At 39.4% G+C, this 27651-nt stretch overlaps 1 protein-coding gene across 11 annotated transcripts in view; it reads left to right on the top strand.

Moving 5' to 3' along the window:
- tcf4 (transcription factor 4) overlaps positions 1 to 27651 on the top strand; it is a 235976-nt gene that overhangs the window by 126026 nt on the left and 82299 nt on the right. The window contains exon 1 of one of the 11 annotated variants that reach the window (XM_025909414.1): positions 24630 to 25930. The exons of 9 other annotated variants lie outside the window; for them this stretch is intronic. In XM_025909414.1, the coding sequence (XP_025765199.1) occupies positions 25862 to 25930 (69 nt within the window). In that variant the 5' untranslated portion in view covers positions 24630 to 25861. Of the gene's footprint in view, positions 1 to 24629; positions 25931 to 27651 lie in introns of those variants that run through there. One more of the 11 variants, XM_005470488.4, reaches the window with a different exon arrangement.

Below are 27651 nucleotides of genomic sequence, written 5' to 3'. Positions count from 1 at the left end.
TGTGTCAGTAAAGGGTAAAGCAAGCATTGCGTGGCTTTGTGAATCTGTGTACATGTGGATGATGATGATGCTGTTTGGAGCTGAGCTGGACACAAACAGCTGTTGGCTTTTTTGTTGTCACCTTGCTTTTTTTGTTTCTATTCATAAATAGTTATTTTTAGCGATTTAATGTCTGGTTTTTAGGAAACTGACAGGATAAAAAACGAGATGATGCCTGAAAGGTGTTTTTTTCATGACTATGAACACATAAGGAATCTGTATTATTCTTTAATTTGAATTGATTTGCTCAGTTGTATTCGTGACATTTTGGACTGAAACTCAGCAGTTGGTTTAAATGGATGGAGTTTTTCAGCAGGTCTGAAAGGACAGAAAACCTAAAAGAAACTCAAAACTTGTTGAAAAAGAAAAACTAGCACATCAGCTGGCTTTGGAAATTTGTGGAAATGAAGATGCTGTCAGAGCCGAGCTGGACACAAACAGCTGTCGGCTTTTCGTCGTGCATGTGGTGTTTTTTGTTTTGTTTTTTTCTTTTTTACAAATCAAAAGAAGAAGAGTTTCAATTCAGATAAATAATCCTACAAAGGAAACAAAGACTCTGTTCTCCTGCGTTAGGAAATGGAAGCTGAACGCAGATTTTGGCAAACAAACGATCTGTTTTTGTAGACTTAACTTTGTACTGGTTTCCCCAAAATATTGATTAGTTAGTTAGAGAAAGAAAAAGCAGGAACACTCGTCCATCAGCTGAGAAAAAAAATCAACCTTCAATCAGTTTGATGGTGGATGATGAGTTTAGTGCACCAAAGTTTCAAGGATTTGCTGTTTTTTGATTGTTTGAGCTGTTTGCACTGCCAGAGATACCTGAGAGCCTGTGAATAGTTATTGTTCTTTGGCTAAAGCAGACTAAATGCACACTGGAAAAACTCCAACAGTAAATATGATCAAACCTACAGAGAAAAAAGATCCGTTTTTGGTGATTATTGGTTCCTCCAAAGCTGAATCGACCCCGGCTGCTGTTCTGAGGCCTGACGCACGGACGTTGTTTGACTCAGGAACAAAGCAGCTGTTTCCCTTTGTGTTCCTGGAGTCTTCCTCACCTTAAGAATAAGATCTTCTTTTATTTACTTTGTGTTTTCTTTGTTCACCTTTTTTGCACTCTTGTGCATTTTTGTCTTCAGTCTTACTTCAGTAATTTTCTTTTTCTTTGTCTTATAAATTCAGCATTTCAAACTGACATGTTATAGCTCTTTCACAGATCTAGCGCTCATTAGATTTATTTCTATCTCTTACTATGAGGTGTTATACATGTCGAGAGTTTTTTTTTCCTCGACGGTGACCTCATTAATGGCCAGTTAACGACGGCTGAATGTACGGCATGTCAGACGCTTCTTTGGCTCGGCGGGAGTCCGCCTTTCTGTGGCCTTGGCCCGCTTTGTCCCCGCTTCCTGCCTCTCTCCTCCGCCTCTCTGTGTCTACACCAGCCGGGAGAGGGAGGGAGGAAGAGGAAGGGAAAAAGGAGGGGGAAAAAAAGGAAAAGCAGGGAGGAAGAAGTGTGCAGTCTGTTTGACAGGTTAACCCTGATCATCTTGGGTGCATGTGAGTAAAAACGTGACGGCAAACAGTCAGCACTGCCGAGCAGGAATTTTCCATCCAGTTACATCCCAAAATATTACAAAAAACTTTTTTTGTAATATTGAGTTACTTTTACATTTCTTCAACTCCACAACAGGATTTTTTTCTTTTTCATCTTGATATCACTGTAACATTTAGGGTGTAAAACATTGTTACAGTGGGAGCCATTGTTCTTCTATACCAGAACTAAAGACAGTAAACCCTGCAACAGTGAAAACTTTAAACCACTCCATCTGTTTCAACTTTGACCTTGTTTGTTCAGTGCTTCTTTTTCTCCTTCTTCTTCTTTCTTCTTCTTCTTCTTCTAGAAAAGTTGTCTGGAGGGTTTGTTGGAAAGGGTTTATGTGTATAGTTTGCGTACACAGATTGGGGACTGAGTCCTGCATACCACTCTTGAGTGAAAGATGTTGATTTGAAGTGAATGCTCACTGTGTCTCCCTAATCTTAAACAAGTGCTATAGATATTGCGGTAAAGACAATGAAGAACATTGGCAGCAGCCATCGTCTCCTTTCATATCTTGATAGAGCTTTACCACAAGACTAGACAAAACAAGGATTGGACAACCCTCACATCAAGACAGACAGATTTTGAGCATACATCAACTGACTGAAGACACATCCCTGCAAATCCCTGTAAATGTGATTGTTTGCACCAGTTGCACAATTTCTGACACTTTAGGATTTTTAGGAATTCTGCTGGTGCACTATTTGAAAATCCTGGTATTGACAGGCAGCTTTCATGTATAAAATATTTTCAAAATAAAAGCACTGTGTGAATATGTACCCTGTGGAAATAAACCAGAAAATGCAAAAACAAAAAGTCTGACGAGTTAAAACTGGAGTTTCTGATTGTAAATGATCTGGAAAATTCTGTAGGAACACCAATCTCGCCACACCACAGTCCTGCACCAAAACATGGAGTGCAGCTTGTGCTGTTTATACGCAGTGAGATTTGCCCTGAAACTATGGGACAGAAAAATCTTGATAAATCCTGGAGCACTTTAATTAAGCTCATTTAAACTTCCTGTTTATTTACCAAATATTACTTTGGTAGTAAAACTTGATGCTGTTGATCAGTGGTGGCAGTCACACAGGCAACTAGATCTAAAAACTAAAGATTAAAATTTCTACCCATACCAACTTTACTGTAGGTTGTACCTGAGAGATCGGCGTAGCCATCAAGACGTCACCCGATTGTTGGTGAAGTCCCACCACGAAGCCTCAGACTGAGGGACTTCTGCTGTTGCCATGTTACCTTTTTAAACCAGATGCCATGGAAATGGGGCAGATCTCACTGTGAATCCAAGAGACACCACCTTAGTATATCATCATTTCTGGCTCTAATGAAGAACATAGTTTCCAAAAAAGGCTTCATGTTATATTCAGCATCCCTTTAAGTGACAAATTCGGCCTATAAAGCTGTCAGGAAAGTGTTTTCCTACATACAAACAGACTGAATGCAGGTTTTAGCCACGTTGGTATTGATTTCACTTTGATGCTACGTTCATCTTTAATGTCGTGATGGAACAGGTTTGCACGGTCAGTCATCACGACTAAATCAGTCGTAATTGACTCTTAACTCGTAATTGACTTAGCCGTAGTTCATGTGTTTACCTGAGCATTTGTGACACTGTGTTCCTCTCAAGGCATGTTTGCTGGTGCAGATCAGTAGCTTAAATGTAAACAGGACAGGGTTGACTTGTTGGGATCATTTTTGCCACTTTTTCATGTCATGTAAACCTGTCAGTCTCAGCTCAGCTTTATTTGTACCACACAGCATCTTGAGTTTTCTGTTTTGTAGGCTTTGTAGATAAAGTCCTTTTATTTTGAAAGTATTTAATTTTCATTTTTGATCAATTTCATCTATTTATGTAACAGTTTTCGTCCATCTTTTGAGCTTAGGACCTATGTGTAAACTCCCATTGATAGGTAGCTTGTAGCGGATTGTCTATTGGCCAGCTTGCTCAGGAGTTTTGGTCTCTAACCTTCCTATGACTTGTGCGCTGGATAAAAACCTCACACTCATGTCTGACTGAGTTGTTCAGCTGTAAAAGTCTAGTGTCAACAGCCAGGTGATCCAGGTTTTGGATCTCTCTGCACTTACTTCGCCTTCATGTCTGAGCTGTCTCCTCTCTCTGCTGTGTCTCTGTTGCCACCTCTGTGATGTGACTAATCCTGCCTTCTCCTCCCGTTCACATGAAGAGAAAATGAACAAGGAGAGGACCTAGTGCCTGTGAAATGGAGAGGTTGGTTCCCCTGCTGGAAAATAAATTCCGAGGCACTTTCCACCAGCTTTTTGGCACGAGTGTTGGCTATGTGGGAGAGCAGAAAGTGAATCGAGAGCTTTGTAGGGTTTAAATGCATTCGGTTTGTATTTTAGGTGTCTTTGAATTGCACAAGGCCCAGGTTCTGTCGTGCCATGAGTCAGCTTCAGCACCCGGCCTCGTCTGAAGCTCTGGCTTTTATTCTGAAAAAGCATTGCTGACAGGTGTTCATTTTCATAATCGCTTCTGTTTGGGTTTCAGATGTACTTTAGACATTTTAGAGGGGGGGGAATTTAAACTTTGTATTTCTGAGAAAAACACTAAAACACACACTTTAACACAATGTTCCAGAACAGACACCGAAAACAGCGACATCGTCTGATCTTTGTGTTGTCTTGTGTACCCAGATATCGTGGCCTAAACAGCATTAGAGTGCGAACAAAGAGGAACAGCTAGTGGCTAATACCGCGTGACTTTTTATTGAGCGCATTCATCAAAATGTTAATAAGTATGAGATAAAAAAGTAAAATAAAAACAGGTCTCAGCTGCAACTGTTATATACGGGCATTTCATTATAATAATCCCCCCAAAATATATAAAACTTAAACAGCTTTTATATAAATTGTGTATCCCTGCAACATAGATGCTCTCCTCTAGTCTATGTATCTATGTTCATGTTGAGACTGAGTATATACCAAAACACTTCGGACCTTTTTTAAAAAGATAAAAGCTGTCCACGTGTGTAGTGTCACTCATATGAGCAATGACAGCATCCCCGAATGGTCCAACTTAGCTGTAACCTGCTGTACACCATAACACGGTAATGCCCTGTACTGCCAGGATAAACAGCTGGCTTGCATGCAATTGTGATTTTTCTTAAGTAAATAAAGCAATATGTGTTGAGCCCCTTTTTTTTCTTTTCTTTTCTTTTTTGCATGAATCCAGGAGGGGATGCAGATCTGTTTTTTCTTACCAGACTGTTTCTTGTTTCTTACAAAACATTCCATATGAAATTGATAGTTGGTGCCTTGCTGTGGGGATTGAACCTATAAAGCCTGTCAGCTGCTTATTTTTAACCTCGGATCAGTCCTACAAAGAATTTTCCTGCAAGTTTTCCCATTTGATTTTTAGAGCTGAGCATTTGGGTGTCTGTTCAGAAATCCTTCCTGCTCCTCTTTTTTTTCCCTTTCTTTTTTTTTTTTCCGAATGGTCCGGCCTCCAACACTGCTGCCAACAGCAACGGCAAGGAGGCTGAGGCGTCTTTTCATTCCTGCCTCCAGCAGCCAAGCGAGCTGCCTGCCGCCTTCTTTTTAATGCAGTAAATTGAACTCTGAAATGACTTGATAAGGATTTCTTTTTTGTCAATCAAGTTCTTGCTTTTTGTTTTTCCTTTTCAAATAATTTGGGTCACTTTTCAGTCATCTACAGCAACTGTGTGTGTTGATTCTGCAGGATGCTCTTGTGTAAGTTAAACATCAGTTAAACTTATTGAAATCCTTCAGTTTAAAGGAGCAAACGCTTAAATGTTAAAGGATAAAATCCTGAATCTGAATTTATTTCTTCTAAATCATTGATTATGTCCATAAATTAATCACTACAAATGATTCTATATATTTACGACTTAATGTAAGGTGTGAAATTATGTTTGTTTAGTGGTTGGCTGTCATATTTAGGGATTAAAACCCTTTTACTTTCTGATTTGTGCCTTCACCAGAAGCCTTAAAATATTTACTGTAGGGTAGACGTAAAAGCATTTTTGACAGCAGAGACATTGAGCCAAAAATAATTTTATAATTTAACAAACATTACTGATGCTGGTGAATATTTTTGTGTACAATTAGTGTAGATTATGCAGTATGATTGACTAAATGTTACTGGTTAAAATATAAAGGGCGTATGTATCACATACATGTTTTAACATATACAAAAATGTTTATGTTTTAATTTTTTTTTAAATTTATTTATTGTAGTTAGCATGTATGTTTTTAACACAACATTTTAAAAGAATTGTAAGGCTAAAGGTCAGCTTATTATTATCAATGTAAAATGTGTCTTCCTTTAATAAATACTGTGGGCGTGTGACTTTTTTTTTATACTATTGTTATTGTTATTATATATTATATTTATACATGTGTACTGAACAACCACAGTGAACAAACATCACAAGGACTCTCCGTGGAGCTGTACCAACGTCTGACAGAAAAAACAATAGCTCGTGGATTTTAAAGAAATATTTTCATAAAGGAGAAGAATGAATATACATACATACAATGTTCTGGTTGTCTAAATGATGACGCCCTGTGTCAGAAACCGTAGACATGAAATAACACACACATGCGCACACAAACACACACGCACTCACACGCTTTTTGCCCAGCCTGCACCTGCTCTGACTACAAACACGACTTCACAGAGGAATGCCTGTAATGTTAGTGTGTGTGCATGTGTGTGTGTGTGTGTGTGTGTGTGTGTGTGTCTAATTCTATGGAGACACAGAAAGGCCAAAAACAAAAGTTCTCTTTGTGAGCAAAATGGCTTTGAGTAAACAGCGTGGAAACATTTCTCCATCCAAACATCCCGAGTCTCGTGTTGACAGATTCGCTCCCTATAGTTCCCTAAAAGAAAGGGCCATTTTTCTTTGTTTGTTTGATTGTTTTGTTTGTTTGTTTTTCATATTTGTCTTAAAATAAAATGGGATAATATATGTACATTGAGAGAGCTGTTGGAGGTTTTAATGTTTCCCCGGGTCCTTGTTGGCAATGAAGAGTTGCCCCAGTGCTCTGACTTCAGTGCGGGAAAGAAGTGTCTATCTTGCAAAGTTAAAGCCTTTATGATAATAAATTCCAAATTTGTGTTTCTTTACTGAGCAACCAGGTTGCACTGCTGGGAACAAACACAGTCAGTAGTTCACATTTTTGTGCCAAATATGGACTCACTACCAAGGAATCGCTTAGCTGTAGAAAGGAGCAATGATTACATCAATATATAAATAATACTATGTACACACAGTAGAACTCAGACACTCAGACCTGAGAAAATCAGACCCTAGGTAGTGGTCAATAGTAACCTTGATAGTGACCTTCTTGGAAAAAGTGAGGACCCCACAAAATGTCCTTACCTATCAAGGTCCTCATCACTTTAATCAAGAATCAGGCAAAAAGAAACAACTAAGGTGAGGGAGGTTTGCAGGCTCTTAGCCAAACTGTGTATATTATTTGAAGGTCATTTGTGTTGGGTATTAATAACTGATACATAATTATTCATAAGCAACACCTAGACTGTACTCTTTATGGTGGATGGTGGTCCAGACAGTGTTTGAGCCAAGGAGATGTGTTTTATTCTCATCTTCTGCTCTACTGTTAGAAGTAGATGAACCCTCAACAGCTGACTTTAATTAACTTAGATCATTTCGGTATGATTTTTAATTGTTTTATGGGCCATTTTGGGGGAAAAAACAAGTTTATATGAAGTGACAAGATGCCAGAATGAGAAATATATTTGGGAGGATACTTCAGTTTTAATATTGAGTCATATTGTTCAGTGTTTTCTCATGGCCTTACTAGCTTTGTGCAGTTTAGTTGTTTTAAAGCGACATAAATCTATAAGTGGCCACTAGGGGCAGTAGCAGCAGATTTCTAGGCCATACAGTGATTATTTCTTTTTTGCATTTAAAACACTTCCATATTTGGTGACTTGTACACTTAATTTGATGACTTTAGAAGCAATAACAGTGTTTAGTCTCAAATTAAACTTTTCTGATGTTTTGAGGCACAGTGTATTGATGTAAATGGACTAATGCTTTCTGGAATATTTTGTGTAAGTTTAGCATCTTTCAGCTTGGTTTCAGTGATATTTGACAACTTCCTTTAGAACAAGATGCTTTTTTGCCTTTTTTGCCATCTTTCCTTAATTTATTTGCTGTTATGGCGACATTTTCTCTATGTTTAAGGAACGTCGGTCCTCTCCATACCGTATCTGTACATTGTTTAATTTGACTTGTTCTTCCCTGTTGTCATGTTGCTGCCCTCCCATATGCTCCAGCGTGTGAGTGCACTTCATTTAAGCAAAAAGTCTTGACTTTTTTCTCTCATGTCTCCACTGCGGGCGATGGGCCTCTTTCTTTTAATTAATTCTTTTTTCTTTTTTTTTTGTCTCCCTGCGCCACAAGTTTGTTATTGTTGTTTGTCAAATTTTGTTTGCTGAGTTGATGATTTACTTTGAGAAACAATTAAACGTCACTTGAGAGGAGAGCGTGGGACGTCTTTGTAATCAAAAGGAAATTAGGCATCAGTTGCTAACATTAGCAGGTTGCAGAGTGCCGTCTCGCTGTTGTTTTTCTTTGTTTGGTGTTAGGAGTATATCAGCTCTCTCTGCTTTTTTTTCTGCTTTAGATATCATTGTTTTTGTTAATTTGTCATTCAGGCTGATAAAGTCTCCAGCTCGTCCTCGGAGCTTTGCTAATGTTGACTGAATTAATAATAAAACACAGTCATAGTTATAAAGATTATCCCCAAAATCGACTCTAATGAAGCCGTGAAGATGAAGCTGTTAAAGGGAGTGGAAATAAATTGTATGTGCTTGTTGAATCTTCATTATTTAGTCCATTTGTAGCTTTTTTTTTTGGAGGGGGAATAATAACACACACACAAACACACAAACATCCACTCTCTCACACACAGTTACCTCACCACTGTAGTAGCAGACATGTTTTACAGATTCATCCTGTGTGACTTCTTGTTTTCAGGGTTTAAATGTGAATATTATTTTACATTTTCACATTCTGGAAAAATGAAATCTGTTTATTTATAGCTTTGGATTGTGGATTTTTTTCTTTAAAATTGAGACAATAAATATAGCAAATCTTAAATCAAAGCACAATACATTATTTAATTTTCAATATTATAAATTATGCTTTCTCAAAAGTAAAAAAGTGTTTCTAGTCTGAAATGCTTTTTAATAATCCAGTAATGTTGAAATTGTTACATTTTATCCATCATGATGTAGTAAAAATCATTTATTCCTCAGAGTATGTTATTATTATATTATCTTGGAGGTTTCCTACTTTACAGTAAAATATCTTAACAACAGGTTTCACTTCTTTTAGCAAAAGTTAATATGTGATTATTTTTAATGTGTAACTCATTTGTCACCAAATCTAAATGACACTTAAAGTGTATTTGTACAAAAAAACAAGGCAACAGATTTGACTTTTAAGAATACCAAACAGCCATAAAATTGCATTTTTACCTGAAGCTCATCATTCAGTATTTTAATTTCTAATTTAAAGGATCCAGAGTGTGAAGAGTCTCATCTTCAGCTCGCTACCAGCAGAAGCCTTTAAAGACAGACCTTCACTTCCTTTGATTTTAGGCTTTTAAAGAAGGAGTCCTGGGGTGTCAACATTTTATGTGGCTTATTTAAAAAAACAAAAAAACAACTCCTTGTAGGGTAAATATTTTCAAACCCTGAGATTAAATCCTCTTCGGTGATCTGACCAGGGCGATCTGCTCCCATCTCTGGCTATTTCTTCTCCCTCTCTCTCTCTCTCTCACTCACGCTCTCTCTCTCTCTCCTCGGCTCAGATGTGGTTTTGTTTAAAGTCGACAGCGTTAATTAAATTAAGCCAGGTCTTGCAGAAGGCACAGTAGGAGAGCCGGCGGTCCCCGGTGGGCCACGGGTGGAGGAGGGATGAAGAGTGGGGGGGTGGAGAGCAATAGTGGTGGTGGTGGTGGTGGTTGGAGGGTGGTTGGAGGGGGGTACAGGGAAACTTTTTAGTGAGCCATACTGCCCCCTTCAGACAACCCCAGATGCTACAGAGAGGCTGCCTATCAGTGAACTGCTGTGTTGTCTGTTTCCTGCATCGTGTGAAGGCAGCTGTGTGGTTTTAGATACGCAAGTCTGGGTTTGAAAAGTGTGATCAAAAAATGTATTTTTGTTTTTTGTAATCAGGAAAAAGTTATTTTAAAAGGGCAACAGTTCAATTGCCAAAAGTATGCGGACAGACTTACCCTGTGCTGCTGTAGTGATCTGCATTTCAGGTCAGATTTCATTTGTAGGGTCTTCTTCCCATTCAGGCTCAGAAGCATTACTGAGGTGCAGCAGTGAAGCTGGGAGATAAATCCTGGCTCACACTCGTGGTTCCAACTAATTTTGGTTTTGGATGAAGCTGCACCAAATTAACACAAGTAATTTTATATACATATATATACTATAATAGTATTTATAAAATAATTAGAGAGCCCAGTTTGTTCTATATTTTGGATCAACAGAACAGAAACATTAATAGTATAAAAGAATTAAAAGAAAATTATTTTAAAAAAAAGAGGCAGATTTATGAGATATATTTAAGAGCGTGCAGAAAGTAATACGTTGTGTTTACTCTCTTGTCTTTTGGTCAAATTGGTTGCACTTGTTTGTGTAAATCCACTTTGTCACAAAAATACAAAAAATTGAAAAGCACACAGTGACCTCACCTCCTCGTGTGTGAAGTGGTGCTGAAAATGAAGTGTCTGCGTGTGCGCGTTTCTGTGTTAGCATGCTGCTCAAATTAGCGGCGTTGTACCCGGCCTTGGCAGAAGATGAAACGAGAAGGAGGCTGCAGAGAAGGAGGGGTGACAGAGAGAGCACTCGCATGCAGCTTTGACATGTATAAAAATAACATGAAATGTCCAGTCTTTTTTTATAACATTGTTACAAATTGCTGTATTTGCATAATTGGTAAAAATCGCTGCCTCTCAGTTGCATTCGTGCTTGCAGGTAACCATTAAAACCCATGAGTGAAAGTGGCTTCAGACTCATGGGTATATTGTGGGGGGATTTAAGGTGAGCTCTGATTTAAAACAGTAATGGACTTGGTGGACATAACGCAGGAACTCGAGTTTAGGTGTGAATGCTGCCGTTGTCCTGCAGCCACAGCTTCAGTGTTTATTCTGAAGAAATCCAGAGAGCAGCTTCAGCCAGGGATGACCTCATGGTTTAACTGCTAAACACACACACACACACACACACACACACACACTTATGCACACACACTGACAGACAGCTGTGTGTGCAGTTATGTTTTGCGGATGCTTCAGTGACTCATTCCACTTGAAAAAGCTGCAGAAATGCCTTTAAAATACGAGTCTGTTTGTCCGCCTCCTGCTTTTTTACAACCGCTTTAGCACAACTTATACATTAATCAAATGGCACAGTTAAAAAGAAATGTTGAGAAAGAGCGTCCACGTGGATGTGCGTTCTTTGTGCATTTATCTCTATAAGCTATTTGCTTGGCTCTCAGCCCCAAAATGTCCCACACTGCTGCACCCCGGCCGCCATTTTGTGTCAGATGGGAAGCTGACTAATTGAATTACAAAGCATCCATTTGTGTGTGTGTGTGTGTATGTGTGTGTGTGTGTGTGTGTGTGTGTGTGTATGTGTATGTGTGTATTGCTGTGTATGAGTGTTTGTGTACATGGATGCATGTGTTGTTTGTCCAGATCCTCTTGTCCAAAAAGGGACTTTGTTTGACATAAAACTAAACCTTCCACACAAATAGCATGCACAGTATATACATAGCTTACACAAATGTAGCTTATACAGCTCAGTTCTGTTTAAAAGTCCACATTTAAACTCACTTAAATGATAAATATTTAAAGGAAACGTAACACTCTAACAGCTTCAATTGAGTTTTTGACTAATTTGGTTACTCAGCCTTGTAGATGCTAGCTGCTAAAAGGCTGGGGGTTGGGCTTGTTTTTGACTTAGAGCACAGGGTGGTAACAGCAGTGTAATTGCTAGCATAGTCTTGCTATAACTATGTTTTTAACATGTTTTGCTAATGTTACCCTGGCTTTTGTCCCATTTCCCATAAGCTACTGAATAGCTACTACTGTATAGCCTTTCTTAGATTATACTGCTCTGTCTCAGATGTTCAATTGCAAATCTTTCAATCTAATGATAAGCCTATGTTGTCTTAGCTTATAATGGTTGGTTCACATCTTATGCTAAAGTCATGTCATTTTGTAATTTCCATAGTTACAGTCTTGGCAAAAAGAAAGCACATGCTCTTGAAGTTCCAATGTTCTTTAAGATAAAAAATAATAATCTGGTCCTTAGGAGATCTTAAAATGAGGTCAATACAACCTCATATGAACTCGAAAACATGTCATATTAATTATTAATTATTGCCTTATAATAAACTTTAATAGGAATAAAGAGGATAAATAGCAGTTAGGTGCTGTTGGGCAAATGCACTAATGCAAGGAGGACCTAGACCTCAGAGGGAAGAGTTATAAGAGAATTTCCGAACAATTTGAAGGCCGTCATTCTATAGTGACAAAGATTCTTCACAAGTGGAAAACATTAAAGACGGTTACCAGTGTTCCCACCAGTAGACATGCCAGCAAACTCACTCCAAGGTCAAAACATGAAATGCTCAAAGAAACTGCAAAAAAGCCAAGAGTTCAGACTCTACACGCTTCAGTTAGTATTTTAAATATTAATGTTTGTGAGAATAGATTTAGGAAAAGACTGAACATGTGTGACTCGTTTGGAACACCTCTTTTCTCTAAAAAGAACATGGCAGCACAGTTTAAGTTTGCAAACATGCATCTGAACAAACCACAAGAAAAATGTTCTTTTGACAAATGAGAGCAAATTGGGGCTTTTTGACCAAAATGCACAGCACCATATACAAAGTCTATCAGCACGAATACCTCAAACCATCTGTCATGCATGGCGGTGGAGGGGTCAAGATTTGGGTTTGTTTTCCAGCCACTGGACCTGGGCACTGTTGCATATCAAAGTATTCTAGAGTCAGATGTGAGGTCCTCGGTGCAACAGGCCAATGATCCCAAGCACAGCAGCAAATCTACAGCAGAGTGGCTGAAAAAGAAGAGAATCAAGTATCCTGCAATGACCCAGTCATTGCTGGCTACTTGAAGTGAATGCTTCTGCAATCTATTGAATCAAGGGGTCTGCTTTGTTTTTCACATGCTATTTCTCTACTTTGGCTTAATTTTTGTTAAATAAATAATTACACAATGCACTTGTTTTAACATAATCGTGCTATCTGGAGGTTTATCTTGATCTTGAGCTGTTAGATGTAGAGTTGGGGAAGCCATGAAATAAACTGATGTGCCAAAGCCCCTATCAATACTGCCAGCCCCCAATGACCAACAAACAAGCCTGTCTGAATACACTCCTTGGTATTTGTCAAGTTTTCCACTTAGTTGCTGATCCTTCAATTTCAACTTTGTTGTACTTTAGAGAAAGGATAGCAGTTTTTCTTCCACAACTGCCTCACTGCTTGAAATCTTCCCTGTCAATGAAATGACCTCAGCCAAAGGATGTTTGCTGCCCTTCTGTCCTTGTGAGGACATTTGGCTTTTACAAAAGCCTCCCTCGCTTTCTCATACACACACACACACACACGCATGCACACACGCGCATGCACACACATACAGGAGTGCCTGCTGCAGATGTGAAGGTTTCCCAGTGCATTCCTGAGCCCAAATATTTGGCTGCAACAACCAGCAGCAGAGAGCGGCACTCTGATTTGCTCCAAGGCTGAGATGGAAATCACATGTTGTCACACACACACTCATTGGCAGACTCACACACATACGCACACACACGCACCAATAATCATTTTAAGTGACAGAACTGCTTTAATTTGTTGATAACGTGTTGAATATTTCTCAGTTGTCCCTCTCACTTGCACCAAACCACCAAACGCAGTCATCATTTTATTGTTTTCTTCGTGTTTTTTTTTTTATTATAACATTTTTCTGCTTTAAAACTTTTATTAAATACTACAACGTGAAACATGCATCACTTACAGGAACAAGAGGATAATACATTAAAAAAAAACACTAACATTGTTTATAACATAAGGATCAGATTCACTAGCAGTGGATTTCTGACAGCAGTGATCCTAAATACTATAATCTTCCATTTTTCCCACCCTTGTTGCTTATCAGTTCTCACATGTTTAGAGCTTCCTTGAATGCACCACCAAGTTGTGTTTGGAGAGCGATGCCTGCTGACAGCTAATTGCTCTGTGATCTTAACATGAAAAGTTGTCAAAAAACAGTTTTCAAGTGGTAAAATGAATTTGTGATCATGAAAAAACAAAACAGAATGTGAGATAATTATGGGCACTTAACACACAGTTGCTGCATTTTGATGACTTTTAAGCTTTAATGTCTCGGGCTGAAATGCCCTGCACACCGAAAAAGAGATTGTACGAGATTATGAAAACCTCAGCGTGAGAGGTGATAAATACTATCTGAATCACTTTGAGAGTTTGGTGAAGAAAGAAAAGAACCAGAAATATGGGAGAGGAAAACTTCTGGAAAGAAAGAATGAAGGTCAAGATTAAAAAAAAACAACAAAAAAAGAACAGGCTGTTGGTCCGACGAGAGCGCTGCCTAGAAGAAAGGCTGTGTCTTAGTGATCTGAATATCAGCCTCATAACACACGTGTGAGACACACACACACCCTGTCGTGTGGCGGTAATGCGCACTGGTGGTGTGGATTAGCTTCATCTCTAATCATTGTTTTCATTCTGACACGGTCTGTGTAAAGTATACCTGAACACAAAGCGCTGAGTGGGTCTTTCTTTCAGCAGCAGGTTGCACTCTTCGCTGGAAGAAATGCTCAGCAGGAGGACAGCAGGTTTCACACCGAGTCACACCTCGGAAACTGGTCTCAGGTTTGATTGGTGAACAAGCCGCAAGTTATCCTAATTCCCATTAAAGTCATTGAAAACTAGCTGTAGGCAAGTATCCCAGCATGGTTTTACTGCATATGATTACTGCATATGTGCCAGAACGAGAAAAACTCTCCACAGTATTTGGCTCCAAATCGAAAATGTAATACTTAAAAGATTTTCTCAAAAGGAACATTTCAATCCACCTTTCTATTTCTATCCAGACATGCCTGTAGACGTTATATGAATCAAAGTGTTGTCTTTGCAAGAATCCTTTAGGAATTTATATATTAAATTAGAGCTGTTCAGAATATATTGTGTGTTTGTCTCCCAAAAATCTTGAATTGGAATCTATGGGAGATTTACAAACAGCAAAGATAATAGAAGTAAAGCTTTTCAAAACTAATTTGTGGACGAACTTTAATTTGTTTAAATCAAATTTTACTGGTGATCCTAAAAATGCCTCGCTCTTATCATCTACAGTTCCAGCAGAAAATGCTTTGTGACATATCTACAGGGAACATTTAAATGTAAAAAATACAAAAGTAATGTCCACTTAAAACTCTTTTACATATGCAAAGCATGCTGTCTTTGCTCACCTTAAGAATACAGCTGATTAAATAGTTGCACTGATAAATCCTTGGTGTTTTAACAGAAAAAAAGTAGTTTGCACTCATGCTAACAGCTGGTGCTGTAGGCAAAATGCAGATGTCAGCAAGCTAACACAAGTTCTGACGAGGCTGACTGTGCCCGGACCAAATCTGACTGAGGCGTCTTCTTGTTTAAAGAGACTTTTTTCTGCCCGCCGTTTCCAAATAATGGGCAGGAAATTAAAAACAAGAGGAAATTGTTGGGTACTCTTACTATGTAAAGTGCTCGGAGAAGACTATTGTTATCTTTTGTGGATAAATAAATTGATTGTTCCAGACTAAATTGAGCTGTTCCAGAAGTAAGGCAAGCTCATTTAATTCCCTCTTATATTTTTAGCATTTCTAATAGCCAAACTTAAAGCTTCGGGGAAAAAAAGCATGCTGTGGATGTAAATAAAAGTAAAGTAATGTGTTCAGAAAATATCCAAAGCTAATGAGCACTCTTTTCTACAACCCTCACATAACTCTGACATTTAACCTCACTAGCTAAATGTTAGAAATTAATGGAAGAGTGGAGTTCAAGAATGGGTGAAGGTGCTGTGGTTAGCCCAGAGATGTCTCAGAGATGCAATATACTGGAGAGAGAGTGAAAACTTTAGTCTAAAGTTCAAAGAATGAATGAACTATGCTGCTATCTGGTCTTTAAGTCTGACGTCATTAGCCGTTTTCGGGTCCAAACTCTGCTCCAGGTCCCAAAGTCAAGCAAACATCTTTAATAAAATAATCAGTGTGGCTGCTCTACCAGGTGTAACAATTAAGTTTAACATCCAGGCATCCATGAAAACGGGATTTATGAAATTTAACGGAGTTAGAAGTTAGCAGGGAGTTAGCTCGCTAGTTTCCATCTAAACATAATATACCATGTTCTGAAAAAATTTAAACGTACAGCTCTGCTATCACTTCCAACATAAATGAAGACAGAAAACTAAACAGGAGTGACGTTTATAGGGTTGCTGAAGTTGGGCTAACTGGTATATAATAATGTGCTACGTGGTGGTTAGCTACACAGCTATGGTTAGCATAACATAAACACAGTGAAGCTGGGGGATGAACGCTAACTTTTTTCCACACGCTAATGGTTGCAATCGCATGGCAGGATGCTGTAAACGGACCAAACTTGAGTCAGAAGAACAACTGAGATAATCCGTCTGCAATATGAGGTTAGTTATTAATTTACTGCTGCATGGGCTGGGCTGTAGTTACATCGTAAGGTTTTAAAAACTGAGCTTTAAAATAAACAGTGGTAATAAAAACCGAGAGAGGCCGACAGTGATCACTGCCCCTTTTTTAGGGACTTGTTCAGATTAAATAGAACAAGATACAAAACATTAAAACATGTTAAAAACACAACAGCCTTAATAAACACAAAGTAGTTTGGACCCGGAAGCAGGGTTCATATGTCATCACTTAGAGACTGGATGGTTGTAGTTTCTTCAACCGAGCTTTATTTTGAAAAGAAGGAATTTGAAAGGAGTGTCAAAATGTAGGAAATATTAAAAGGCCTGCACCATATTTCATAGTAATCGAACTAATAGTTGAAAATTCAGTAGAAGCACATCACCAGAAGACCAAAACAAGTTCTTAAATTTCAGCTTCAGGGAGTGATAACTTTCAGGGAATGTGCCGCCTGTTTGAGTCATATTAAGTGGTAATCAGCTGAGCTGGTGATGCCCTACATTCTTTGATTGATGAGCAGATGAGTGGCAGTCGTACTCTGAGGTTAAGGTAGTGATGAGATAGCAGATTGGGATTTAAACAAGAAATTAGGTAATGCTAGCTTAGCATGTGTCAGAAGTCAGAGTTGTAGATGCTGAGTGAAACAGATCACCTTTATCTCGCTCTGGACTCCATGACTATTATATGGACTTCAATACAGCACTTGGTCAAAGCAATTACATTAAATCACTTTAAATGTCTCACTATGATTAAGAAGTTCCATACTGTTCTTCCTGCAGAGGTACCTGAAATAGCACATTTAAAAAAATACGTAATTTATCAAAAGTCAGTGTGGACTTCTTAAAAATACGCCAACTACGGTGATGACACAAAGCTCATCTTAAATCAACAAGTTATCCCCCTCCTCCTTTCCCAGACCTTCATTGATCCACAAACTGCGGGAAGTTAAAGTTGGAAGTTTCTCCCCCCCACCCTTTTTTTTTCTCGCTAACCCCCCACCGAAGAGCTTCCCTCCAATTTGTTGAATTTCTCAAAATGTTCCGTTTGTTAGGCTGAAAAGAAAATCACAGAAAAATCACCATAAGGGCTGCTTTGCATTTTTAATTAAGAAACTAACATATGAATATATTTGCATATTATTGAGTTGCAGATTAAATCATGCATACATAATTAGCGTGCAGCAGCGCTCGCTCGTTCCTCTCTTTCTCTCTCTCCCTCTCTCTCCCCCTCTCTCTCTCTCCGTGCACTGTGCTTACTGCTTTTTTGGCAAGCTGTGGTTCTGATGGATGCCAGACACACACACACACACCTACCTTGTTCAGACTCTCAAACACACACACCCTCTCCAAACACTTTTGGGACTCTGTTTCTCTGCAACTCTCTCTCTCAGTTTGTATTTGGGAGGAAAATTAGCTTCTGATTTTCTCCGTCAGAATTGAGGCCACGTCAGGTTTTTGATCCTGATTACACCAGAGAGAACTCCTTCTTTCTCTCTTTCTTTTGTCACAGAGTCTATTTAAAAACATCCGTATAGCTTGGTTGCTGTTGTGATTTAGAATGTCACATGATTTATTTTTATTTAAAGATGTAAGTCTAATCTGAAAACCCCTTAATTATCATGTGAACCATGCTGGGCAAAAATATATGAAGTTTTTAATCACTGGATGTAAAAAGTTATGAAAAAGACAACTTTACCAAATGCTGAAAAAGCTAAATGTGTGTGCTGTTACTATATTTGTAACACAACTACATTAAAGCTCCTGTTAAAACAGCTCCTCTGGGTTTCAGTCAAGCTGAAACAGAAGATGAGACTTAATGACTTCAGAAGCAGCTAGGCTACAGTTTAGAAGGATTTAGTGATCATCGGGACCTGGCTTCACCCTTACTGATGCATGCAGCAGCAGCACTCCAGAAGTCTGACTCTAACTAAATCCAGCTGATCGCCAAATGTAGCTTCCAGTGGATAACGTTAGCAAGCCAAGTATGAAGACAGCATTTGTCCAGTATATAGGGGGAATTTGGAGCTACCAGGAGGTGGCTAGCCACTTTCCAGTGGTTTAGCTTTAATCTGTTGCAGTGATGTACAGCTGGACTCCAGGACCGTCTGACATCAGTGATGGGTTTGATTTGCAGCAAGCACAGCTGGACTGGCTGTGGGAAGAGATGAAACAGGCCTGAAACTTCATTAGTTTCATTAGTTTATATGTCATTTAAAATATAGAGGTAGGGGACTGTGAGCAGGTTCTCAGGTTTCAGTGTGTCAGAGATTCACTTGTTAGCGAGGCTCTGACATTACTCGCTGTCATAAAAGAACTCTTTGAGACAAAATTCATTCCTTTACATGTTGAGCTTGCTAATATATATACATTTTTTAATATATTTGTATATAATATATTTGAAGCTTTTAACCATTAGTGATTTTCCGTAGTGCATCTTTTGCCCTCCCTTCCCTCACTTGCAACTGGAGCCTGGTTCTATTGGAGGTTTTTTCCCGTTAAAGGGAGTTTGTCTTTCCCACTGTCACCAAGTGCTTGCTCATAGGGGATTGTCTGATTTTGGGGGGTTTTCTCTATTATTGTAGATCATCTTGAGGCGACTGTTGTTGTGATTTGGTGCTATATAAAAAATTAAAACAGAGTTGAGTTGAATAAAATTTAATTTGTCATCATAATGAGGCAGTTTTTAAATGTCAGTAAGCCAGGTATGTGGCTATACTTGAGCCCTATTTATTTTCACTAATTTAATGAATTGTAGTTATTCTGCAGTATGAAAAGGGGGAATATTTCATGTACTGTTGCAATGACTCAAATATCAGTCACTGTTTGAGTCACTGCACTGGACACATCACTGGACTGTTTTGAGTTCTTCATTGCAATCTAATGATCCCCTCTGTTAAATAAAATCATGTGCATCTTGACAGAAAAATTATAACACAGGCAAGTGTGGCCATTGTTGCCGAACTGCCGTTGCACTGTTGCTTCAGCTGTGATCTGATGGATATTTGCAAATATGGAAGCTTGTTGGTTGATGTGATAGATTTCACTGAACCACTAAGAACTCTAAGGCTAGCTTAACTTTGCTTTGTTGTCCAGCAAGGGTTGGGCATCACTTTGTACATTCATGTCACCTTCTTCCACTCTGTTTACCAGTAGTGAACACAGCATTACAGTACAGTATGCTCCTCTCTTGTATATGTGTGTGTGTCTGTGCGTTGCTTGTAGGGGATGCACCAATCCCATATTTGGATTAAATCTTGTAAGATCCTAAATCAGAAAGCTAGATCCGACATTGGCAACGAAGACCTGTTTAGATTGATTATATGTTGTTCTTATGTTAACTGTATATACGTTATATATATATATGTTAATTGCTAAGGATGGGATGGAGGAAGCTAACAGAAAAGGATCAGCAGTCTTTCATACCTGCAACACTGACAGCTTTTCTTTGTATGGTTTCAAAAGATTTTGACTGAATTGACATGAAAGGACAGAAAAGCTACGAGTTTCCAAGTTTATATTCTTGGGTGCATTTTTTATTTGTTCTTTTATATTTAGTTTAACAAAGTTAGGAAAGCAATGATTAAACCTGATGTAGCTTTACGCATGAAAGAATGATTCTCAGTGTCATCCGCTTAATTTAACAGTCATAGCAGCTCAGTCCCTGGTATCACCTGAAATCCCGTGCCAAGATTTTGATATCATTGCATCTCTGTGTGTGTGTGAGCCACCCGCTCTCAACTCTTCAATCCTGTCGATAACTTTATTGTTTGTAAAATCCAACCTGCAGCATGAAAAGGCTCAAATCAAAGGCTTGCAGTAGGAGGTGGCTGTATGAGGAGAACAAAGTGCACCGTGCTGAGTGTGTGTGTGTGTGTGTGTGTGTGTGTGTGTGTGTGTTTAAGAGAGAGAGTGAGTATATAAACCTTTAGCAATTGCTGCACCATGTGAGGAAGAGAGAGAGAAAATCAAAGGAAAAAAGAAACAAAGATGAAAGTGAAGAAAGAAAAAAGGAACATAAAAAACTTAAGAAAATTAAAGCCAGAAAAAAATGGATAACAGGAAGTAATGTAAGAAACGGAGGAAAACCGGAGGAAACAAGAAAATTCAGGAGACAAAAACAGAGACGTCTAGAGAGGGCGAGAGACAAAGGATGAGACAGAGAGAGAGAGATTGACAACTGGGGGGGTCGCAATTTGAAGGAAAATCCTACCAGCGTGAAATCAGGATGAAATGTGAGATTATAATTCAGTCAGGGATTAACTGTCATCTCACCAGCAAAGAGGCGGGAGGAGGCGAGGAGGAGGAGAACGAAGGAGAAAGATAGGAATAACGGGAAAGCAAAAAAGGAAAACTGGAGGAGAGAGGAAATGTACAAACACGCAGTAACATTAAATAGTGATCATTTTAAAAAAATGACACTGACAGCATACACCCATACACCCTGACCTCTCTAGATCACCCCACATCTTTTTTTAGCCCCACTGCCCACCAGAAGGGGCTGTCACAATTAAATGCAGATGGACGATCGCTAAGAAATTTATTCTTTTTAGTTAATGATTTTTCAAAAAATCTACTGCTTAGCTGTGTTATTGTTAAGAAATTTTATCCTCTCTGTTTTTTTTGTATCGAGCTTAAGTTAAACAATTATATGACACTATCAGACTGCTGAGAAACACTGTGAGTGTATGAGATTGACTCTATATTTTATGATTTACAGAAGATGATTCATTTGTGGGACTTTGACCCCAATGAATAAGGTTTGTTTCCCATAGACTACAGGTGTCGAACTCCAGGCCTCGAGGGCCGGTGTCCTGCAGGTTTTAGATGTGTCCTTGATCCAACGCAGCTGATTTAAATGGCTAAATTACCTCCTCAACATATCTTAAATGTCTCCAGAGGCCTGGTAATGAACTAATCATTTGATTCAGGTGTGTTGAAACAGGGATATCTAAAACCTGCAGGACACCGGCCCTCGAGGCCTGGAGTTCGACACCCCTGCCATAGACCTTGACTTGTTTTAATTTATGACTTTGTTTTAGCTAAATTTATTGGATAGAAGAAGGGGAAACAGGAAAGAAAGCTTAGTGCAATCATAATATTACAGTGTATAATAAAACAACAGTACATGAACCCAACTGGTTCTTGGTCCCCATTCCAAAAACCCTATGAGCGCCCCTGGACATGAGCACTGTTTTTTCACACACACCCAGTGTCCTGCAGTGGATTGGCAGGTCTGGTATATGCTTTGATGAGATTTTACATGAATAAATTCTCACAATCACCAAAGGTTTCACAATAAGGGCTACTGATCTATTAGTAGGTTCGGTTTTCCTTGTCTGAAGCATAATTACAGCATGATAACAACTGATACTGACCAATTACTGTGCTGATAACATTTGAAGGAGGTGGTTTTTTGTTTTGTTTCTCCCTTTCTCTCCCATCTCTCTCACTCCTCCTGTTTTACCTCCTTGTTGCTCCTCTTCTGCTTTTTTCATCCTCCATTATCTCCTTTCTTCTTCACCTGCTCTCTTTTTTCTGTACTCTTCCTTTTCCTTTGCCTCTTTCCGTTTGCTTCTCCACCCTCCTCCCTTCTCTTTGCTTTCCTCTCCTTTACCCCTTCTTTTCTTTCAATCCCTCCTTCTTCTACCTCCCACTCGTCCTTCCCTTTTCATCCTTCTTCATCTCTTGCAGGTTTGTTGACCAAGCAAGCGTCAGACAAAATTAAAAATGCTGCCTCTGCTTCTTTCCCCTGAACCGGGTCACTCTTTTTTGGGTTATATATATATATATATATATATTTATTTTTTTTACCCCTCCCTGCATCCCTCATCCTTCCTTTCCTCCCTCCCTTCCTCCATCCCTCCATCTCTCCCTTCATTTCCCATGCAGTCTGGTTGGGTACAATGCTGGGAGCCAGCCAGCGCTGCAGACAGATGGTCCACTTATTAGATGTGCATCAGCCCTCCCTCCCCTTCCTGCAGCTCGCTTTTTAATCAAATTAAAGCTGAAAGAAGAGGAGAGAGGGAGTGGGAGAGTGAGGTAGAGTGAGAGTGGGTGAAACAGGAGGAGAGAGAGAGTTTGGGCGGTCTCTTCCCATGTTTTGGAGTCTATTATTTGTTTGAATAGGATGGATGATGACGATGTTAATATGAAATTTGGAAGACTGAATCACTGTCTGTCCTACGGTTTTGTTGACTGCCTGTAAGCTCCAGTACCCCCACCTTTCCCCCGTGCCTCCACCTCCCGTCGCTCTCTCTTTATTTCTGTTTTGTTTTTTTTTAAGGCCCACTCCACCAGTTTTACACATGAAGATCAGTTTACTTGTCAGCATTCGGGCTGCTCAGGCTGTGAAAACAGTTGTCCACTGTCATCTCTGGCTCTGGAGGCACTTTGTCAAGTATGGCTAAATAACTGGTGATGTCATAGCTATGTCATTGGGGTTACCTCGACCTGGGCTTGGAAACCATAACGTCTCTTGGGATGAACCAGCGTGGGAATTTTTCACACTGATGAAAAAGTTGCATTATGAGAAATAAGAAATGTAGGAGCCAGTGTTTTTGGACCTTGTCCATCATATCTTGTGTTCTGGTTGTTTAGATTTTGACTTTCCCTTATTAATGTTCCAACTTTCCGGAATCATCAGTGTCCTTGTAGATGGGTGGCAAACAAACCTGCATGTTAGTCAGACTTATTTGGAAGAGAAATATCTCGTTAATCTTCGTACCCCTCCTGGTGCAAACGGATTCGGGGTTTGTGAAAGCTTATCAAAACAACGTGATTTAAAGCAACCTGAAACATCACAATCCTTCACGCTCGGCGTTGTGGCAAATCCGGGGGAGTCTGGATGTGACATAAACCTTGAATGTCAATCAGACTTACAGTGGTATCACAAAGTTTACCTTTAATTTTCCGGATCCCATCTGACAAGTTTGAATGAAACTTTGTGATCTTGTTGCAAATAAACACAGAAATATTTGTTTGAACACAACTAGAATTAAAAAAAAAAATCCACTTTAAACAATCGCAGCCAGTTGTCTATATTATAAGTAACACTGTGTGCCAGAAGAAAAAAAATGCACACAATTCATTAAGATGAGCAACTTTTAGGTGTTTGTGGCTCCCCCTGTAGGAGCAGTAGAAGCAGAGACTGGACGCTGTTTCATTACAGTCCACCATTTTAGACTTAAAACTCAACATAAAAGCCAATCTATTTTAACTGCGCTCATTATATATCTTGGTATTCTCTCCATCTGCATCGATGTAGTATCATGACGGGGAAAAAAAAGAGAATAATAACAAATGCAATATGTTGGATTGGCTGCTAGCGTACTGCCACACTGAGCCTCCTGTCAATCAGACAACTGATGAGTGGGTTAACGATTAATGATGGGAGCAGGTTACCAAAGCAACCTAAACGTGCTCTTTATGTGGAAAAAAGGGGTAAAAAAAACCAAAACAATATATAGTCAGGCAGCTACAAAGGAGGACCAAAGAAAGCTTTTATTCTATGTGTGGTATAAGAAAATTTTATGTTGAATATATATACAGAGGAGTAAACATTGTTATATCAGCCTATAAATGAGATAAGATACACAAAAGCTGTAGAAGTGTGTAGAGGAAATAAGTGGGTAGGAGCAGAAATAGGAGGAAAAGGTAAGAGAGGTAAGGAGAAAGGGTAGGCTAGGAGGAAATATGGGAAAAGGTAGGAAAATAAATAGGAGAAGGGTGAAAGAGTGAAGAATAGGGGAAAAGATCAAGAGAAGACAAGCTTATAAAAAGGGAAAATTAGGAAATGAAAGGGAGACAATGGAGGAGATGACAAGAAAAATAAGGGTGGAAAAGAAGAAAGAAGGGTAGGAGAGGAGGAAACACTAGAGAAGAAAGTGAGAGGAAGAGGAATATAGGAGACAGGTGGAGGAAAAAAGTTGGGTAGAGGAAACCAAGAGAGTAGGAGAGGGGCAGAGTACAAGGGGAAGAAGGGAGGAGACAAGGAGGAGTAAATAAAAAAGTAGGAAATGAGAAATGACGAAATTAAAAGAAGGAGATGACAAGAAAACCAAGGCGTTGGAGAAAAGGAGAGAGAAACAGAAGGAAAAATACAGAATTGTCACGAGAGGAAAGATAGGAATATAAAAGAAATAGGAAAGGAGGAAACAGAAAAAGAGGAAATAAACGGGAGTAAGAAAACCAAGGGGAGAGGAAGAAAAGAAAGGGGTTGGGAAAGAAGAAAATGAAGGAAGAAAGAGGATAAAAGGAAGAGAAAAACATGAGAAAAGTAAATAGGAAATGAGGGTAAAAGAATAAGGAGAAGGAAAAAGGAGACAAGTGTGCAAGGGAAGAAGAAAGCTAAATAAACTGAAAATTAGAAAGTGAGAGGAAAGGAGGAAGAAGCAGGGGATGAGGAAACGGGATAAAGGCCTTAATAAAGAAAAAGAAAAGAAGATGAAAAAATAAAAAATAAAATGGGAGGACATGAGACAGAAGGGTGGACCATCCGAAGGAAATATAATGGCAAAGGAGACAAGGAAGAGGAAACCAGACAGTAATTTAAAGGAGAAGGGAGAGAATAAGGCCTAAGTACGAGCCAGAGACAGAAGGAGATGACAAGGAGAAAAGGCAGCGAGGTAACGATGTAGGAAGCAAGGAGAGGAGAAGGGCAAGAGATTAAAGGAAGTACGAAAATAAGGGGCAAATAAAAGAAAGGAATGATGAGAAGGGAGGGAAAGGGGGAGTGACGAGGAGGAGTGTGTTGAAAGAAGCGCGCGGTCTGGATGCGATGGAAAAAGTGAATATTCGGTTCAGTTCAAAGGCACGCGGCGAGCTGAAGCTGCGCGAGGGAGGAGGGGAGGAAGGAGGGAGAGGGAAGGATGGCTTCCAGATTTAGTGTGGAAAGTTAAAAGAGTGTCTGCGACCGCGCGCGTGTCCGCGAGGGTCAGTGCGCGCTTATACGCCACATTTCAACCTCGCTCTCGATTTCTCTTTTCTTTCCCCCGTACATTTTCCGTGCGCGCGCTTTATACGTGTGCGCGTGTGAGGGAGAGGGAGAAGGGGAGGGGCACTTCTCTACCTCCCTATCTCTCTCTCTCTCGCTCTCTCTCTCTGCCTACTTTGCATATTCCGCGTGCCTCGGCTTGGCCATATGGGAAAATGCAACTGAAGGAATTGTCGGCGGGGAAAAAAACGCTCAGGCAGGAACACGCGAGCAGGAGCGGCGAGAGTTTGAGATCATAACAAGCCCAGAAAAAGTTCACGTAGGAGAAGAAGAAGAAGCAAACAGGAGAAAGGTGGAGAAGACGAAACGAGCAGGGGCGGGGGGAGCTTAGGCTAAAAGAAACAGCAACAACATAAAAAAACAAAAACAGAGAGGCACGCGGAAACAGAGAGAGAGAGCGCGAGGAAAGGGAGAAATAAAAGAGTTTCTTCTTCTTCTTTCTGTGGAGGAGAGGAACGATGTATTGTGCGTACACCATCCCCGGGATGACAGGCAGCTCACTCATGTACTACTACAACGGCAAAGCGGTAAGACAGACCCCCTCCATCAGTTCTCTTTTTTATTATTATCATTATTCCCCCGTCTCCCGCGAGGGTTTGGGAGTCAGACGTGGAAACAGTCCGCGCGCGTGTGTGTGAGTGTGTGTGTGTGTGTGTGAAAGAGAGAGAGAGAGAGAGAGAAGGAGGTGCAGAGAGAGAGGAGGTGTGAAGGTGAAGAGCGTCGCTTTTTTTTACGCAGTAACTTAGCACAGTCGATCCGTTTGAAGCGTGAGCTGACTGTAAGCTCACTGTGTCCGAGTGCCGGGCTTTATTTTGGGGGAATCAGACAGCGGTGGGTGCTGTTCATCCCCAGAAATGAGAAGAAAAATAAATAAAACAGTGTGTGTGAGTGTGTTTAGCGGTGAAGGTGACAGCTGTGTGTGGTGCCGTGGAGTGTTTCAGCCAGACTCTTCTAAAAAATGTGTGTATGTGTCAGAAAACTAATATTAAAAATACAAACGGGCGCTTTAAAAGTCAGCTTGAAATAATCCGCCATGCAGCTTTTTGCCCCCATTTTTTTAATGAAACAAAATAAGAGCGTCATTACTGAATTGAATTGATGTTTTTGTCGCTGTCAGGCGGAGTGACACACTTGTGGTTTTTGGGGTTTGTTTGGTTGCGTGTGTGTGTGTGTGTGTGTGTGCCATTCAGGAAGCTTTTCTAATTCAGTTCCCAAACTGCTTAAAAGTGCCGCTTTTATTTGTCAAAACGTGGCCTCTCTGTGAACACACTCACAACCAAGAAAAATACATTTAAAGGAAACCTGAAAATGAATTCTCCTGAATTTAATTTAACATAAAAAAAATCTGTTATCTCCTGGTTTTCATTAAAATAAAATAATTGAAATGGATCAAAAATTAAGGTTTACCTAGCTGGATTTATTTAAAAGTGTAATACATGTAAAAATACTAATAGTGGCTTTCTGTCTAAAATGAAAGCCAAACCACCTCCGTGAGAGCCTGTCTGACCTCTCATGAACCTGTCTGTCTCCCAATAACCCCTCACCTGTAAAACACTAGTAACAGGGTGACATGATTTAGAGAGGAGGTGTGGTGGTGTAAAGAGAAGTGAAGGTGAATGAATTTCACAAGTTTTCTCTTGTTTAAAAAAAAGGCAGGAATGTGTGCAAGCTGCAGGTGCAAATGAAGACGGACGACTGGGATTTCCTACAGATCCACCTGTCAGCGAAGTGTCTGTCTCAGTCTAACTGCTGCTTTAGATCAAAGAAGAAGAAAATGAAGAAAAAGCCTTTAAAAAGAAATCTGTGATCATCATTTTATGGTTTTTTTTTTTAATCATATTAGATGTGATGCATTTTTTAAAAATTCAATAGGTGTGATCTTGGCTTTATAAGAATATGATTTCTCTGAATATGTCCCCAAAAATTACATTTATTGGAAAACAGGAAGATTTTTAATAATTGCTTTTTTAGTGTAAATAATTTGTTTTTTTGGTTGCGAAAAATTCAATTAAAGGTGTATTTTTTTATTTTTAATGTAATTTGCAAGACCTTTGTTATCGTCACATTTTATTAATTCACATAGGTTAATTCAAATTTTGAGTTTAATACATCTTTTGGTTTTAAATATTTGTTGTTTAGGTGCAAAAAAGAAACAGAAAATCCATCCTTTAAAATGTGAGATCGCTGTCATTTCTGCTGAGTTGCTTTCAAATAGAGCTTCTGTTGTTTGAACAGACCCTCACCAACA

Source organism: Oreochromis niloticus, linkage group LG7 (assembly GCF_001858045.2).
Source record: "Oreochromis niloticus isolate F11D_XX linkage group LG7, O_niloticus_UMD_NMBU, whole genome shotgun sequence".
NCBI lineage: Eukaryota > Metazoa > Chordata > Actinopteri > Cichliformes > Cichlidae > Oreochromis > Oreochromis niloticus.
This window is presented reverse-complemented; position numbering and strand designations above follow the sequence as displayed.